The sequence below is a fragment of the Prunus avium genome, chromosome 7 (genome assembly GCF_965620075.1).
Source record: "Prunus avium chromosome 7, drPruAviu1.hap1.1, whole genome shotgun sequence".
In the NCBI taxonomy this organism is placed as follows: Eukaryota; Viridiplantae; Streptophyta; class Magnoliopsida; order Rosales; family Rosaceae; genus Prunus; species Prunus avium.
The window spans coordinates 30,348,642-30,366,749 of NC_142290.1; the positions used below are offsets into that span (position 1 = coordinate 30,348,642).

Genomic DNA, 18,108 nt, shown 5'->3' on the forward strand with positions numbered 1-18,108 from the left:
AGTTGAGGAAAGTTATGGAAGGAAATAAATGAGTTAAGAGAATTTTATTCCCTCAACCTAAATTAGTAACTCTCGTATTAAATATAAATTCGATGCTCAATTATATTATTTAAATTAATAGTTTGTATGGACCATTACAAAGAATCCACTAGTGTAATAATTTAGACTAATTGCTTCCCCGACAAAGTCCTAAGCTAGTGATTTGGACTAGTGATTTAGACTAAATGCTCCTTGATAAGGTCCTAAGTTTGAATCCTAGCATCCGTATTCGTGTTGTGTGTGAATTTAATGTAATATCACCCCTCTCAATAGAAAAAAATCCTAAACAAATTAGGGTTGCCGGATCAAGGTCGGTATATCATCAGCTAGTCTGGTCGACTCATAGATACTTGGGTTAAGTTGGGCTTAGACGATAAGCTTACTTTGTGGCCCAAATGAACTAAAAAACACAAAATACTATGTCCTTTCACTACACACTAGTGATGACGAGTCATGGTTCATGTAAGATGTTATGCATCATCAGAGGGCAGAGCCAATTTATGTAGCTTCAAAAACAAAAACCAAAATAAAAAAACATACCCAAAATACGACACAAAAAACAAAAGTACGACACCACCATTACAAGGTCAGCTCCACACTACACACGGTGGATGCGATCACATTTTACCCGGGCTCTCCACCCTCACTTTTCCATTGTCATCAATGCGCACCTCCACGCGCGCTTTTCCTTCTTCATCCAAACGACCCACGTCGTTGAAATTTTGACCATGCATCTGGTCAGACGAATAGAGCTTACCCGCCACCTCACCCGCCCTGGTCCTCGCCGCATCAACCTCCTCCCTCTCCACAACATCGGTTGGCTGAGTTAACTTGCTTTTAATGGCACCGGTCACGCCGCCAAATGAGCTCAATATATTTCCCTTGGCTGCCTTCCCTTTCTCAGCCTCAATGTCACGTGCCTCACGTGATCTACCACCAACTTCGTCCTTGTACTCTTTCCCTTCCACCTTCAACTCCTCCATCTTTCTCCTTGCTTCCTCCTCAGTGTTGCTCAACTTCTCCTGCATATATTTAACAGAACTCGACCAATCAGAATTTGATAAAACAACAAACCAAAAGTCACACTAAATTTTTACATATATATTTACACATTCTGAGCTAAAATATTTTTGTTGATATGGAAATGAAAGAAAATGCAACACATTTTTCAAATATATATGAATACTAGAATGAACGATTATTCTTTATTACCTTGGTTTTCTCTGTAGTCTCGTAAGTTTTCTCTTTTGTTTTCTCAGCAGTGTCGGCAGCCTTCTCTTTTGTTTGCTCAGCAGTGTCGGCAACCTTCTGCTTGGTCTCCTCTTTCTTACCAGACAAGTAGTCCATGGCTTTTCGAGCAGCGTCGGCAGCCGTGTCCTTGAGCTCGCCCAACTTGCTCACAGTCGTGTCCTTCCCTTCTTTTGCCTTCTTAGCAGTATCGTCCTTGGTCTCCTTAGCCTTTTCGGCTGTTGTGTCTTTGGCCTCCTTGGCCTTCTCCGCAGCATAATTTGTATATTCGCTTGCTTTCCCAATAGTTGTGTCTTTACCATCCTTTGATTTCTGCATTGTTGCGTCTTTTGCCTCCTTTGCTTTCTCTGCGGCATAGTTTGTATACTCGCCAGTTTTCCCCATTGCCGAGTCTTTCGTCTCCTTCGCTTTCTCAGCAGCCTCCTTAGCCTTTTCAGCAGCGTAATCCTTTGTCTCTTTTACCTTGTCCGCAGCATAACTTGTATACTCACTTGCTTTCCTCTCTGTTGTGTCCTTTGTCTCCTTGGCCTCTTGAGCTGCTGCGTCCTTAGTCTCCTTGGCCTTCTGTGCTGCATAGCCAGTATACTCACTTGTTTTCCCCATTGTTGTGTCCTCCGCCTCCTTGGCTTTTTGAGTTGCCGTGTCCCTCGCCTGTTTCGCCTTCTCAGCCGTGGTGCCCGTGTACTCATTTATCTTCTCCCCCGCAGCGCCCGTGGTCTCTTTGGCCTTCTCTTCAACATGACTTTCATCGTGGCTTTTCCCCATCACAGCATCCTTCGCTTGCTCTAGCTTCCCGGTCACCGTCTTCAGCACCGACCCGATCACCCCAGGCTTCTCTTCATGGACTTGCTCTGCTGGCCTCCCCAGCTCATCAGTAGGCGTATAAGTAGTCTCTGTTTTTTCTTCATAGACTCGGCCTTTGTTCACGTCTCTCAACTCATCCGCTGCGGGCCTTGCTGCGGCCTCGGCTCTCTCCTCCTTGGCTTGCCTCGACGCCATTGAAACACTCCAAATTGCACTCACAAATTTTATCAAACACTCTGTATGCTTACTGTCGAGTCTTCGATTTTTTTTTTCTTTTGGTACAGGAGAAGGTGAGAGGTGGCCTAGTAGTATATATAATCGGTGGAGTTTTGAGAAGGTGACACGTGGAGCCGGAGCACGGTGTAAATTGCTATGTAGTATCGTGGGACGAGACTTCGACACGTCGACATGCATGCAAAGGGATGAGTGGCAGTGTGGGACCTGAGAACTTTCCGGGCTCATGTCGGTGGGTTTAGCAAGGGCTAGGTCCTTGGTCTTTTGATGTGGTTTCGTTCCACGCGTCCTGCTAAGTGGTGAATTGGGCTTGCTTTGGGTTCTTTGATTGGTATCCTCGACTGGATAAGTTTTTTGTTTTTGTTTTTTGTTTTTTTTAGCATATTTCCGATTAAAATTGACGATAATATACTAAACTCACACACACTACACAATTATTAGGACTCGAATCGAACCAAGCCACTACAATAATGGGTCTTTGCTCGGGTGGATAAGTTTTGGCTAAGAAAAATGTAGAGTTCTAATTGAACTTCCATTTGGTCTATAAATCAGGACAAAAATAATACAGCGTCGACTTGGAATGTAGATAAAACCCAGTCTAATTAGATTGCCCAATAAAGCCCAATCCAACAATCACTATTAATTCTACTTTTTTTCTTTCTTTTTTGATCAATTGGTCTATTAGTTCAACTTAATCACCTATTATTTGGCTCTTTTTAATAAATTTATTAATTCCTAATTCTGGATACCGTGCACTGGACGGATGGGCCTTGTGGCCTTGGGGCTTTACATAAATCAAGAATTCTATAGTGAGCATGATTCTTAGGTGAAGTCCTGTTTCTTAATTGTTAGATTAAATTGATTAGCCGTTTGATCAAATTAATTAGTCTAATCCAACGATCAAGAGATATGACCTCACCTAAGGGCTATATAAGGCCCTTACTATACATAAATACAAGTAATTGTTTTAACGGGTACAAGGAGATAGTCAAAAGGTGAAAATGGGAAGTATAAGGAAATGGACATGGCTGGCTAGCATTTCCTCAAAAAACGTATAGTTTGTGGAAAACACTTCAAAATCAGTGGTCAAATATATATCTTGGATATGTGACTCTCAGCTTTAAGTGCATCATGCATGATCAATTCCTTTTAACATGCAGTTGTGATGCTATAAAATGTCACATAGAAACTGTTTATGCAAAATGTTTGTTTATCCATGTTATAAAATTGTCCACAAGTTTCAAAATGAAAATGGGCGTACATGTCTATATTTATATTGAGATATTGGAGAAAATTAAAATATAGAAGTAATAATGAAGAAGTGTATATGTTTGTAGTTTTTAAGTACGATTGTTGTATAATTGAAGATACATCGAAAATAAAGTCAAAGGAGGTAGAGATGGAAGTAAATAATAGAGATTATATAACATGTTATTAGGAGGCAGAGATGGAAGTAAATAATATAGATTAGATAACATATTATTTTCTTATAATGTGAATTTAGGACCCAACATAATTCTAACAAATTCTCTAACAAAATGTCACTCCCAGCACATTGTGTCAAGGCCTACTTTAATGGAAGTCCAGGAAAGTGTGCACCACAAATTCACAGAAGCCAACAGTTCTTACACAATATCACCTATGGTTGGATTGAAATTTCTTCTTTTTCCCTGTCTTGGTAAGGGTCAAGCTACCATCAAATATGCTCGATTAGGAATTCTTATGAAAAATGGGTTGTCCAAAAACAATATTGGTTTATCGACTCTTTGCACTTACATTATTGTAATTTGTTCTTTTTCGGTACTTCTGTTGGGACTTTATAAAAATCAAAACACACAAAGAAAAAAAAAACCCTACAGAATGTAATTTATTTTCTCACTTGTTACAAATTGAAAATCCCAGAAAAAGAAAAGAATTTCATCCCCTATAGACAGGCATACATCACAAAACCTCAACCAATTACTTAAAAGGTCTTATTGATCATCATGCACTCTGACATTCAATCTTCTGAGCCATATAGAATGGAGGATCATATGGAACACATCAAATCGCTTGGGAGGAGAATTGACTTCGAAATGCCTCCTTACTTGTACCACTCTCCTCTGCATTCTTATGTACTGCCTTGTAGAAATGCTCGTAAGTATGTTCTTCAAATTGGGAATTTCACTCACTTTAACCTCCACAGAGAAAGACTTCCAATTCAAAACATCACTGAATGGTGGCACATAATGGTCTGAAATCAGCACAGGAACACACCCAGTGTAAATTGCCTCCACTACCCTTGGGCTTGCAACTTCATATCCACTTGGGCAGAGGCAGAACTTGCTCTGTCTCATCATGTCATAGTAAGAAATACCCTTTGGAAGGTACTGATGCACCCGTAAATCCTCGTCCTTGTTCTCCCAATGCTCTAGCAGCACCGGCCTAATAGGGCCATGAACCCCTCCGGCAAAGAAAGCTAGGATTGAGCGTAGCCTTGGAGAAGGCCCGCCAAGAAACCCATGTGTGTCACCCGTTCGAAGATTGATTTCTGGAAAGGATACATCCTTAGAGGGGTTGAACCCTTCTGAGGTGTTCGCATTGCATAAAACACGAATGGAGTTTTTTCGAAGATGAGGATCTGAGTTTGAAGTTTCTGGCCCCTGAAACATAATCCAAGTAATTTAAATCAGAATGTTATATTGGTTTAGCTAGTATTTGTGCTACATTAAAATGTGACAGTAATTAATATTAAGTAGTAAGAGTAACATACCCAATCATGGCAAGCAAGCATAAAGTGATCAGCTCCAAGGCTTCGATTCCAATAGGGATATTTTCCAGAGACAATATTGACATAGTCTCTTACTGTTTGTCTAATGGGACCAAAATCATGTGAGTCACGCACATACACAAAGCGGACCAACATTGTCACGCTGAAGGGAAGAAAATAAACATGTGCTTTCTCAGGGTCACGGGTCCGAAATTGCTTATTCACCTCAATTTCATGGATAAAATTCCCCTCCATCGAATATATGCTCTTGCAAGGGCCATTATGAAACAACGGGGGTTCCCCTTCTCCATAAACAAAAACCTTGAACCGTTTCTCCATCTCCAAGTAGCTCCTGTAATTTCAAAGGGACACTATCAATGAGATAACATGTTTGAAAGCCATCCCTTGGTATACAATTTGTGTCACATCTTTAAGTTGCAAATTTTCCATAACATGTTTGTAACAATGAAAGATTGAAACATCCAATTGGCCTTCTCAATAGTAACCCACAAAATTATTATTTGATAATAATGATAATTAAGACTCAAATATGGAGTAAGTACCTTTGAAAGGCATTGGCATTCCAATACATGGGACCATTGGGAATGTAGTCCACATCTTGTGTTTGATTTCCAAATTTAGCGTCTCTTATGGCAGCTCGAGCTCTTCTAAGGCGGGCCTCCAGCCACACTAAATTTGTATTTTTTCGTTGTCCTTCAGCTTTCATGATAGAAACACCTTCAGCTTTCATGATAGAAACACCTTCAGCTTTCATGATAGAAGCACTCGTCTCATTCACGTAGTCGTCTCGCCTTGTTCCGTTCTGTTGAACTGATTAATTGTTAGATTTACTATCTCTTAATCAAATATTTAATATCTAATCTGCTCTCATATAAAAATCTATAAGAGAATCAAATTATTGCTTAGACAAAGAGCAACCGCTGGAAGACAAAAGAATGTGACCCCATTAATAAGTTTGGAACATTTACCTGGGACAGTACTTAATTAGTAGAAACTAAGCAAGTAATTAGTAGATACAAAAGCACACAGAGTGCCGTAAAGGGACTAAGCAATTAAATCATTCACCAAAACGAGAGGTGATGGGGAAAAGGGACATTCAACTGTGACAGCAAGCAACTTCTACAGAAACCTAAAACATGTCAAAATGCATCCATATATATATATATTTCCTCGATCCTAATAAAAAGTTTAAGAAAAATTAATTTAATTATGCAGTCAATTTGGAAATGCTTTTTTTTTTTTCTTCCCGCAAACGATTTTTTCCTTAGACTTGTAGGTCAAAGAGCAGCCACCCAAAAATTACAGAAAAATCTAAAACGTATGGACCAAGTCGAATTCTTTGTTTTGATTTAATGTATTTTTCTTACCCCATAAAGAAAAAATAAAAATAAATTCTTGAATTATTTTCAATGAAAAAAGCAAAAGCATCAACAAGAATATGGCAAGAACAAACAAGCAAGCAACTCAAAAATGAAGTCCATAGAGGATAGGAAAAGAAATTGTAGATGCATGCGTAGAAGGTGGAGGTCTCTTACGGGTTGTTCAAGTGTTGGTGGTATAGCTTCTTCAATGGAGAGTGGAGGAGAAGAAGATCGATTTTGTAGAGAGTCATCCGAGTGAGCTTCTTCTATGCTGTGCATATCCACCACAACCACCGACGATCTCAACCCCAAAACGTCATCGTTTAGGGGAGGAAACTCTGAAGAAGAATTTGAAGCGCCGGTCAAGTTCAAAGAGGGGCTGGAGCTCTGTGAGCTCCATAGCCAAGGGTAAGAATTAGAGATGAAAACCGAGTTGGAGGTCTCTGGACCCAACAAAGAAACCAACCCAAAAACCACAACCAATGGAACTACAAACAACAAGATGGCCATTGATGAAGATGAAGAAGAACATGCATATTGATTGCCCCATCTTTTGCTGCTATTGGCCATCAAGTTTTGAGCTAGCTAGCTTAAAGGAGAGATTCTTAAACTAGTTTAAGTATAGCATCTGATTCAGAAGCTGGCTTGTTTGTTTGCTGAGAAAGTGGGGAGAGTTTTGGGGTTTTCATTTTCTGGGAGGGAGAAGAAAACATTTGGTAATAAATGGTTGCGTCTTCACGCCAAGCGTCCTCTTATGCTGCCCTCTATTTTCGAGTTCCTCATGCAACTTTTGTGTTTCCCATTTTGACCTTTTCGAATTTTCCATCTAATTTTCTACTACCTCCCACCGATAAGTTTTATTTAATTCCCACCTTTCTCATCTCGCCATTACACTCGCCGTTTACTGCACCCACGCACGAGGGCACATGATGTAAGACTCCCAAGGTTAGTATTTATGAAGCAAGTAATAATAATAATTATAAATAGGAAGAAAATTAAATATCACTAGTCTCTTTGCACGCGCTTGTGAGAGGATTTTTTTATTAAAAAAAAATTATTTTAGAATTAAAAAAGATAATGTGTAGTTGTGTTCCATAAAAAGGGAATCTATTATCTGATTTTTTTTTTAATTTTAAATGTTTTTAATATGAAAAAGTGTGAATTTACCATGTTATCCTCATTTAATTAATAATTTCAATTCTTAATGTTTGCATTAACTAAGGGCATTTTCTGGTATTTTGAATGTTTCACCATTCTCTGCCTTTTGCTTTATATATACTAGCCTCTCCGCACACGCTTCCACGTTTGCGAGAGGCTTTTTTTAAAAAAATTTAAATTTATTTTAGAAGTAAAAAAGATAATGAGTAGTTGTGTTCCATAAAAATAGGATCCATTATCTGAATTTTCTTTTAATTTTAATTTTTTTTAATATGAAAAAGTATGAATTTACCATATTATCCTCATTTAATTAATAATTTCAATTCTTAATGTTTGCATTAATCAAGGGCATTTTCTGGTATTTTGAATGTTTCACCATTCTCTGCCTTTTGCTTTATATATATATAGATATATATAGATGCAAGGACGAACCCACAAGCACGCTAACCTGGGCTAAAGCCCAGGTAACTTATTTTTTATTTAAGCTAAATTAATACTCTAGCCTAGGTCATCTAAATAAATATTATTAACTATTCCCATTAGGATAAGGCTACCCACCCAAATAAAATATTACTAATCCCACTAGGATTCGCTGACCAAGCCAACAAATAAATAGAAAGAATTAAACCCCACACCCTACGTGAAAACACATTAGACTCTCACAGACATTCCCTCTCTCCTCAGACTTAATTAAAGCAAACTAAGGTAATTTTCCTTTCTTCTTCTTCTTCTTTTCTTTTGAAATTTTGGGGATTATTTAGGGTTTATGAAGTATCAATTAGGGATTTACAATTAAGGTTTATCAATTAGTTTTTTTTATCTTGGTGTTCTTGCTTGCTTGTATGAATTGTCAATTGGGGATTTTAATTCGATATTTAACTATTTAAGTATGTAATGTTTTTATTGAAATTTTTGTTGGTCTATATGTTTACATCTTCTATATATTATTCAATAGGTTATACTTTATAATGTCGGGTCAACATCGTAATGTTAAGAGATCAAGGACTATTCAAGATTTTTTTAAGAAAAACAATGATGAATCATCAACTAGCACGCCTTCGGGTCCTTCTCTGTCTCCTCCAATTTGTGAGGAGCAACCTCCTTCTCAACCTCAAAGAATTGAAGATGAAAATGTAAGAGTCGAGTCTCATCAAGAAGTTAATACCAATTCTCTCGAGCGTGATCCCGGATTACGTCCTCAAATAGACACATATCCACCTAATGAACGTGATAATGTTCGAAGAGCATATATTCTCTTAGGACCATGTCAACCACAATTAAAGGAATTTCCATCACACTTAGAAGGGAAACAAAAGCGTCGATTTGTTGGTAGTTGGTATAAGCAATACCATTGGCTTGAGTATAGTGTTCATAAAGACAAAGTGTTTTGCTTTCCATGCTTTCTTTTTGACATTGATCACTTACATAAGGCATTCACTGTAGAGGGATTTAGAAGTTGGAGAAGAGTTGGTGGAAAAGAGTGTGTTTTCCTTATTCATATAGGCAATATAAATTCACCACATCATTTTGCTATGCAAAAGTGGATGGATTTAAAAAACCCGTCTCACCATATTGACAGAGTAGTGCAAACCCCACAAGAAGTTGCAAAAAACCGGTTGAGGCTTACAACCACAATAGAGGCGATTAGGTATTTAGCAAATCAAGGAATGGCTTTTAGAGGTGATGATGAATCTTATGACTCCTCTAATCGAGGCAATTTCATTGAGTTGGTGAAGGCTTTTGCAAGAATGAATGTAAACATTGAAAAAGTTGTGTTACAAAATGCTCCCTTGAATGCCCAATATATTTCAAATAAGATACAAAAGGAGATCCTAAGTATCTATTCTACCAAAGTGAGAAAAAGGATACGCGATGAAATTGGGGAAGATGGGAAATTTTGTATTCTTGTTGATGAAGCACTAGACGACTCTAAGAAGGAACAAATGGCTATTATCATAAGGTTTGTTGGTTGTGATGGGCATATTCAAGAAAGGTTTTTTGATATTGTGAGTGTTCATGATACTAACTCCCCAAGAATATTGATGGGCATATTCAAGAAAGGATCGCATTCAAGCCTTCAAGAATATTGATTCCATCCCTATATTACTTGAGCGCTTAATTGAGACAAAATTAGCAGAAACATACTACTTGATTGACAGATTGATTCGTTTGGTGCTAACTCTTCCTGTGTCTACAGCAACAACAGAACGAGCATTTTCATGTATGAGACTTATTAAAAATCGACTTCGGAATAAGATAGGTGATGAGTTTCTTGCTGATTGTATGCTACTTCATATTGAAAGAGAATTAGCTGATAATATAGATAATGAATCAAGAATTAGTGATTTTAATGCTGTGAAGACTCGAAGGGTGCAACTTATATAAGTGCTATTTAAGGGGTAAGGCTCATTATGTCCCCCCCATATATTTTTTTGTTATCAATGAAATTTACTCGTACCGTTGAGTTTTCAATATGTTTGTACATAAGGTAAATTTAGCCCATGCCATTTTGAAATCCTGGGTCCGTCCCTGGATAGATGCCGACAAATAATATTGATGAAGTGAACCCATTATACCCACACACAACGCACTTTTTATTCTAAATACAGCAATTTTCATGTAACTTTCGATTGTACAAAAAGAATATATAAACGTATTTATGTTTTCTTGGTAAATAAGAAGGACACTTTATCTTAGCTTCTTCTTTCTTTTATTAATTTCCTCTTTTTAAATAGGAATATTTGATGCTTCTCATTCTCAAGCAAACTAAAATAAAAAAGAGAAAAAGCCAACAATAAGGGACCCAAGTTAAAATTTGCCCTTTAATCTTACTGCATCTAATTCGTCGTGTAGCAAATCATAGCATCTAATCCCCAAAAGGCCAAAGCCTAACCGCATGAAAATCACGTAAGAGAATTTGTACATTAGTGAAGAAGAAGAAGAAGAGGCTTTTTCTTTTCTTTTATTTTTTTATTTTGAAAAAACTTGTTTTTTGGTAGTTTATTATTAAGAAGACACATTTGTGTTGTTAATAATTATTATTTTGTTGTTAAGGCGGCCAAAGCTGCCCGCATTTGCTGTTGTTTAGTTGTTGCTTGTTATGGATAATGAGCAGAAGCTCAAGGCCATGGCAGAGAGAGAGAGAGCAGCTTCAACGGGAAGGGCAATAAGGTCTTTTCGATGTTGTTTAGCTGTTGCTGTTGGGCCTCGTGAGTCGACACCTCTCATTTACTTCTGCAACGGGCGACGTCAGAAATCTAGGCTTTTATTCCCTTTTTTTCCCCCTTCTAATCTCTCTCTTTGTTTCTTTTCTTTCCTTTTCTTTTTTGTCATTTTTCTTAGGTAGGTTGCTTGCTTAATGTATGGGTTTCACCTCTCGTTTTATTCTGATCTTTTCGGGGCTGCGTACCCGTGTGGTTTCTGTTTGTAATTGAACTCTTTCTGTGTTAAAAAAGAACAAAAAAAACTGCATGCTGTCCTTTGAAATCATGCAACTTTAAAATAGGAAACTGAGCTAAATTTTCAAAGGAGCAGAGGTTAATTTTGAAAGGAAGTAATGAAAATGGATTGGTTAACTTTTGGGTAAGTCTTCCAAGGCTGCCAATAATAAAGAAGAAAGTAAAAGAATTTGTGCAATATCCTACTATGATAAGTATCAAAATGGTTAGCAATAGACGTGATGGAACAACTCACCTATAAACTATGTGTACATATATGTATATATTTCATTATTAAATATATGGTATACGGTTTATTAATTTCTCATTTCTTAAATTTAGGGTTTAGGACGTGTACGAAAAATGGAAGTATTATTGAAAAATATGTACATACATATATAATACGAGTATTAAACTGGAAAATGCTAAATTCTTTATATAGGTAATAATCTCTAGAAAAGTACAAAATTAAAAGGGGACAATAGAGACTCGGGTAATGGCCCAATAGTAATGGATAATGCTCTAAACTACTCTTATCGTAAAGAAAAATCAGGGACAAAAATTATGAAAAAAAAGGATGTCAATATATATTTAAAGTGTATAACCGCGCGTCTATACTATTATTAAAAAAATAATTTAAAAAGGACCCCAGTATAGGTGCGCGGCTATACTTTTTAAATATATTTTATTCACAAGGTATAGCCGCGCTGCTAGACTATTTACAAAAAAAAAAGTTACCTAGTATAGTCACCCGGCTATTTCTTTTTTTCTTTTTTTAAAAAGGACCCACCTAGTGGCAAGGCGGCCTTTTTTTAACGAGTATAGCTGCGTGGCTATACTATTAATTTAGAAAAAAATTAAAAAGTACTGCAGTATAGCCGCTCGGCTATACTATATAAATAGCATATTTCATAAGTATAGCCGCACGGCTTTAAGCTATAAATAGAATTTTTTTAACAGTATTGCCGCGCGGCTCTACTTTATAAATAGAATTTTTTTAGAGTATAACCGCGTTGCTATACTCTAGCATATTTCATAAGTACACCCACTCGCTATACTCTATAAATAGATTTTTTATTTTATTTTATAAAAGTGTAGCCATCGGCAATACATATTAAATAACATAATATGAATTTCTCTTTATTAATTACTTTAATTAGTAGTTATGTTTTAATTATTACTAGCCTCTCTGCATGCGCTTCCGCGCCTGCGAGAGGCTTTTTAAAAGAAAAAATTAAATTTATTTTAAAATAAAAAAAGATAATGGGTAATTGTGTTCCATAAAAAGAGGATTCATTATCTGATTTTTCTTTTAATTTTAAATTTTTTTAATATGAAAAAGTGTAAATTTACCATATTATCCTCACTTAATTAATAATTTCAATTCTTAATGTTTGCATTAACCAAGGACATTTTCTGGTATTTTGAATGTTTCACCATTCTCTGCCTTTTGCTTTATATATATAGATTTACTTAGTGAATAATTTTTACTTAAATACTTTAACATATTTTATTTTATTTTATTTGAATAATATGTGAATTTTTTGGTCTAGAATAAAGGTATAGCCGATCGCCTGTACTGTAGAAGTAGAATTTGTTAAAAGTATCTCCACCCGGCTATACGTTACAAACATAATTTTTTTTAAATGTATAGCCGCTCGGCTATACTGTATAAATACCATATTTCACAAGTATAGCAACACGGCCTTACTCTAAAATAGAAGTTCTAAACAGTTTAGCCGTGCGGCTATCTGCATAAATAGCATATTTCACAAGTATAGCCGCGCGGTGTTACTCTAAAATAGAAGTTTTAAACGTATAGCCGCGCGGCTGTACTCTAAACGTATAGCCGCTTGGGCGGAACCAAGAATTTTTCGACCGGTGGGCTAGCTAATTTTTTTAACTAAAATAAAACTATGCATTAAATCATATAAACCATGCTAATAGTGTACATTAAATCAAATAAAAGTATAAACCACGCAAAGTATGCTAATAGTGTACATTAAATCAAATCCTCCATACATCTTTCACACGTATTATGTGATGAATATGGACCTCCAACATGAGTCAATAATACACAATTCTTTCCATCATCAACTCTTTTCCAATTATTAAAACCCTCAGTAGTTAATGCAGGACGACCATTACCAAAAACAAAACATGGAAAACAATAGACTTTATCTTCTGAAGGGGAATATTCTAACCATGGAAATTGGAAGAACCAAGAATATTGAAATCGACGATATTGCGACCCAAACTGAGACCTTGGATATTCTGACAATTTTGGTTGGTAAGGTCCAACTTTAATATAAGCACGTCGAACCTCATCACGTTGATTAATATGGTATTTAGATATTTGAATACGTTTCCCAGGGTCTCGTTCCAAAAAAGCAACATCAAACTGGTTGGGTTCAACTATGGGAGATGCGTGATGAGGTGATTCAATTGATGGTGAAGCCTTATCATTGAATGTAGAAGCCTTATCATTGTCTAATTTATCACCATCATTTTTTTTTCTTGAAGTATGAATGAATAGTTTTTGCTCTTTTACTTGCTTGGTTCTGATGTGACATTATAATCTAATAACACATATAAAAAACAAAACAATTTACTTTATACTAAACAAATCAATGAAAAAAAATAAAAATTCGAGACTGTGGAGAGTTAGATACCTTTATTACGTGTGTTGACGATGAACTCGACTTTGGTAGCACAGAATACAAAACACTGCAGATATTCTTTTGGGACTGCTAAGGCTAAGTTTCATAAATATGAATATTGTCTTCTTCGTCTTTTTTATTAGACTGACTAAGATAATTATAAAGTTGCGTATGACAAACTAGGCTAGGAATAGGATACTTCGTCATATCAGACTAGGATACTTTATTCAATGAATGGGAAACTAGAATACCTTATTGAATAGGAAATAGACCACACAAAAAATAGACATTGAAAAAAATAATAATAAAATAATAAAAAGACAACAGCCAGCCACCAATGGTCCAATGCATTGGCCACGTAACCCACGCTGGCCCTCATAAACACAACCACATCTAATTTTTTATTTTTTTTTATTTTATAAAAAAGGTCCCAGAGTGGCTCTAGCCCATATGCTAGTTCCGCCAATGAGAGCGAACACTATCTGATTCAATCCATTATCCACGAAGTACAGTTGATGTAGTGTTCATTTCTTTTTTGGAAACAAACAAACAAAAAAAAAAATCTGAATGAGTTTTATCTTATATGTATTTATTTATTTATTTTTGCATGTAGATGTGGCCGGATTTGATTCACAAAGCGAAAGAAGGTGGTCTCAACTCAATACTATTGAGACTTATGTTTTTCTGGAATTTTCATGAGCCTCAACGTCGTCAGGTTTTCTTAATTAGTTTTTCTGGATTAGTTTCTTTTTCGTTTATGAGGTTAATTCATTTTCTAAGCACAAATTTTAAGGTTTCTTTTTGCTTTTGTAATAAGATTTTTCAGGAAATCATGACCTGGTCTGTTTCATTAAAGAAATCCACGAAGGAAGGCACCTAGCGTTTTATTTTTATTTTTAAAAAAAGGTGAAATATGAAATCGATTTTTAGTAGATTTCAAAATCAGGGCTGATTTCGAAATGAGTTTTCACTTTTTTTAAATTTGAAAACTGAAATTAGATATCAATCATGTTTTTCAGTTAAAAATAAAAATGACAACTGAAAATGAAATAGTTATCAAAACAACCCCTTAGATTAGGATGAAGTTACCCGTTTGATAATCATTCAGTTTTCACTTTTTGTGCTAGAGTAACAAAAGTGAGAATGAGAGTGGAGATGAGGGAAGATGAGAGGGGAGGATGTGAGGGAGGAGTAACAAAAGTTAAAACAAAAACTAAAAACTGAAATCTATTTGTAATTATTTTCACTTTCAAGTTTTTGTTTTCACTTTTGTTACACCTCCCTCCCATCATCGCTTCTCATCCTCTTCTCAATCTCATTCTCACTCTCATTTTCCTCTATACTCAAGAACAAAAAAAGAAAACTAAAAACTAAAATTGAAATGATTATCAAACAAGCTAGTTGCTGAAGAATGAATGGTTTGGTTTAGAAATTAGACCATTTAAGTAATTTGATTTGTTTGTCAACTGGGCTTCATCTATTTTCTGCCGACACCATTCAGAAGTTCACTTAATCGAACTCTTATAATTCAATTCTACTGGAAAATTACGCTTTCTAAATACAAACATGTTACAATTCACAAAACCTCTTAATTGACTACCAAAAAGATGAGGCAACCATAACTCACCAGTAATCTTTGCATGAGCACCGACCACTAGAAAAATAATGAACTCCTGAAGCATCCCTTACATATATTGCTCTTCTGGTGACAATAGACATGTATTTCAAGAATGTATGGCAATCTCCACATAGAAGGATGTTCTTCACGATCCGAACTGGTTTTCCTGGCTTGCTGGTCAGAAGCCCGTAGGTCGCTGCTAGTTTTGCGCTGTGATAGTACAAGAAATCCTTCTTCTGGTGCTCTTCTACTTCCTGAAGAACAAAGCTTGTGTCCGGCACATAACCAGCTTTTAGACATTCTAAGATCAGTATTTCTAGTCCACTATATATGTCTTTTGCTTGGGGATGAGATTTATCTCTTGCATAGAATGGATGTATCTTCTTGTTATGAATGATCCAACTTTGACCTGGGTGCTTCCGGAATCCCCTTTTTCTCATTTTATCCCTAACCATTTCAGAGCAATGCCATCTCCCAGATGCCGAATACAGATTCGATACAAGTATGTAGGAAGATGGATCTTTGGGCTCCATGGCAAGTATACGTTTCACCACCCTTTTGCCAACTGTTGTATTCATACGGAGTCTACAACTATCGAGCAAAGCTCGCCAAACCGAAACCTCAGGCTCAAAAGGCATCTTACAGATTATTTCCTCTGCTTCATCCAATAGACCCCAGTACCCCAAAACAGCAATGAAGGAAGCAAAGTGCTCTGAGGTAGGTTCAATGCCATAAACAGTTTTCATGGAGAGAAACAAACTACGACAATTATCAACTAAGTTGGAGTTAGTGTGTCTGTATGCTGAAATGATCAAAACAAAGGTAATCTTGTCAGGTTTTATGCCAGTCCTCTCCATCTTTGACCAGAAAGCTAAGGCCTCATCACCCTGTCTATGGAGAAGATAACCAGCAAGCAAACCATTCCATGAAACTATGTCGTGAGTGGGCATCATATTGAACAACTTGACACCATCTTCCATGTTCCAACACTTAGTGTACATGCTAATCGTGGCATTTCCTACTCCTACATCAGTTAGGAAACCACGCTTAAAAGCATGGCAGTGGATTTGTTTCCCCAGCTCATGAAATCCTATAGTTCCACAAAGACCGAGTAGTGAAGTTGATGAAACTTCATCCATATCCATTCTTCCTTCTGACTGACTAAGGTTGAACAGAGAAATTGCTTCATCCAGTTGCCCATTTCGAGCATACCCACCTATAATTGATGTCAAAATTACAGACCTGTCCTGCTCAGCTGGCCACCGAAGAAACATCTTTTTGGCATCTGCCATCCGACCACACCTTGTGCACATATCAAGCAGTGCAGCTTCGATGCAAGCATTTGACCCAAAACCAAACTTGATAAGGAACCCATGAATTTGCTCACTGGTTTTACAATCCATGACCAAGCCACAAGCATTAACAACGCTAGTCAATGTGAAGTCCGTCATCTCCATACCCTCCTCCAACATTTTTGTAAATAAATCCAATGCCCTCAAGCCTTCACCATTTCGACAAAAACCAGCCAACAGAGCATTATAAGAAACAGGATTCCTCTCTGGCATGTTATCAAACATCTCTATAGCCAAATCCACCAAACCTACTTCCATGTAGGCTGTAATCATTTCCGTCCACGTAATAACGTCCCTCACAGGCATCCTCTCAAACAAAGACTTCACACCATTTACACTCCCACAAGCAGCATAGAACCTAATAAGTGCATTGGTAACACTCAAATTGGCCTCTAAACCAATTTTGATTGCATGGGCATGAACCAATTTGCCTTCTCTAAAAGCACTGCTACCAGTACAGGAAGTCAAAAGGGTTGAAACGGTGAAACGGTCGACTCCAAACCCTTCAGTTCGCCACAGTTCACTGAACAATTCAAATGCTTCAGCATACCTAAATTCCTTCACTAAACTTGACATAACAGTATTCCAAGAAACAATGTCTCTTTCGGGCAAATGATCAAACAGTTTAAGCACATAATCCAAACAAGAACATTTACCATACAAACTCATAAGCGCATTCGAAACGAAAACACAATCTAAGTATCCCATTTTGACCGCCAAGGCATGAACTTGCAAACCCAAATCCAGCTCCAAAATCCGAATACAAGCAGTTAAAACCGCAACAAAGCTAAACTCATTAGGCTCAATACCTGAATTCCTCATCCCAAAGAAAAGTTCCACAGCTTCGTCTTCTCGACCAGCCTTGGAAAAACCCGAAACCAAAGTGGTGAAAGACACCACATTTGGGCAGGAAAGGCTTTGAAAAACCCTGTAAGCGTCAAGAACAAGACCCAACTTGAGATAAGCTGAAATGAGAGCGTTACCCAGATGGTTATCTTCTTCAAGCTTGAGAATTGAGGCGTGCACGGCCCTGGCGAGCTCGTGGTCGCCGTGACGAGCCGAGAGGCGAAGCAAATTGAGGAGATGGTGAAAGAATAAGTGGGTTTGGTCAGAGCCATTAGGAGAGGTTAAAGGCAAAAGGGGTTTTTGGGTTGGGAGAGATTGGGAGGGAGGTAAAGCGGTGAAGTTGAGGAGGAGTTGGGGTTTGAGTTCGGGGTTTGAACTTGAAGGAGGTGAGAGAGAGAGAGAAAGAGAAGGGCGTAGTGAGGGTTTAGGGTTGGAGAGAGAGAAGGGGTTTTGGGGAAAAGAAGAAGAGGGAGGAGGAGGCAGAGGAGGTAAGGCGGCGATGGTGGGTTGGATAACGGTGTTCATTTGTTGTACCCAAGGTGGGCGCCAACAACAACCATAACCATAACAAAAGCATAAAA

At 37.1% G+C, this 18,108-nt stretch overlaps 4 protein-coding genes across 6 annotated transcripts; 1 reads left to right on the top strand and 3 right to left on the bottom strand.

Moving 5' to 3' along the window:
• Window positions 1–496: 496 nt before the first annotated feature.
• LOC110754217 (uncharacterized) lies at window positions 497–2,362 on the bottom strand. 2 transcript variants are annotated; one of them, XM_088255968.1, is made up of 3 exons: window positions 1,849–2,362; window positions 1,252–1,815; window positions 497–1,061 (listed from the first exon to the last, which is right to left on the bottom strand). In XM_088255968.1, exons 1-3 carry the CDS (start codon window positions 2,284–2,286, stop codon window positions 657–659), a joined length of 1,407 nt encoding a protein of 468 aa, XP_088112094.1. In that variant the 5' UTR covers window positions 2,287–2,362; the 3' UTR covers window positions 497–656. The 2 variants fall into 2 exon arrangements, with proteins under 2 accessions (XP_088112094.1, XP_021810949.2); XM_021955257.2 differs by having other exon boundaries at window positions 1,252–2,362.
• A 1,803-nt stretch (window positions 2,363–4,165) lies between these two features.
• Window positions 4,166–7,223, bottom strand: LOC110754216 (Exostosin family protein). Of its 2 annotated transcripts, none has more exons than XM_021955255.2 (4): window positions 6,631–7,223; window positions 5,638–5,897; window positions 5,078–5,426; window positions 4,166–4,967 (listed from the first exon to the last, which is right to left on the bottom strand). In XM_021955255.2, exons 1-4 carry the CDS (start codon window positions 7,024–7,026, stop codon window positions 4,299–4,301), a joined length of 1,674 nt encoding a protein of 557 aa, XP_021810947.2. In that variant the 5' UTR covers window positions 7,027–7,223; the 3' UTR covers window positions 4,166–4,298. The 2 variants fall into 2 exon arrangements, with proteins under 2 accessions (XP_021810947.2, XP_088111938.1); XM_088255812.1 differs by having other exon boundaries at window positions 5,638–5,905; window positions 6,631–6,771.
• Window positions 7,224–8,582: 1,359 nt separating this feature from the next.
• Window positions 8,583–9,704, top strand: LOC148293311 (uncharacterized). The gene has a single exon (XM_088244674.1). It carries the CDS (start codon window positions 8,583–8,585, stop codon window positions 9,702–9,704), a length of 1,122 nt encoding a protein of 373 aa, XP_088100800.1.
• A 5,335-nt stretch (window positions 9,705–15,039) lies between these two features.
• EMB175 (Pentatricopeptide repeat (PPR) superfamily protein) lies at window positions 15,040–18,108 on the bottom strand. The gene has a single exon (XM_021955280.2). It carries the CDS (start codon window positions 18,050–18,052, stop codon window positions 15,335–15,337), a length of 2,718 nt encoding a protein of 905 aa, XP_021810972.1. The 5' UTR covers window positions 18,053–18,108; the 3' UTR covers window positions 15,040–15,334.

Coding starts and splice junctions, on each gene's coding strand:
- LOC110754217 (XM_021955257.2), bottom strand. CDS start 2,286: ATGGCGTCGAGGCAAGCCAAGGAGGAGAGAGCCGAGGCCGCAGCAAGG. Junction 1,062..1,251: donor AGACTACAGAGAAAACCAAG/GTAATAAAGAAT, acceptor AAATATATGCAG/GAGAAGTTGAGCAACACTGA.
- LOC110754216 (XM_021955255.2), bottom strand. CDS start 7,026: ATGGCCAATAGCAGCAAAAGATGGGGCAATCAATATGCATGTTCTTCT. Junction 5,898..6,630: donor CACCAACACTTGAACAACCC/GTAAGAGACCTC, acceptor TCAGTTCAACAG/AACGGAACAAGGCGAGACGA. Junction 5,427..5,637: donor AATGCCAATGCCTTTCAAAG/GTACTTACTCCA, acceptor TTGAAATTACAG/GAGCTACTTGGAGATGGAGA.
- LOC148293311 (XM_088244674.1), top strand. CDS start 8,583: ATGTCGGGTCAACATCGTAATGTTAAGAGATCAAGGACTATTCAAGAT.
- EMB175 (XM_021955280.2), bottom strand. CDS start 18,052: ATGAACACCGTTATCCAACCCACCATCGCCGCCTTACCTCCTCTGCCT.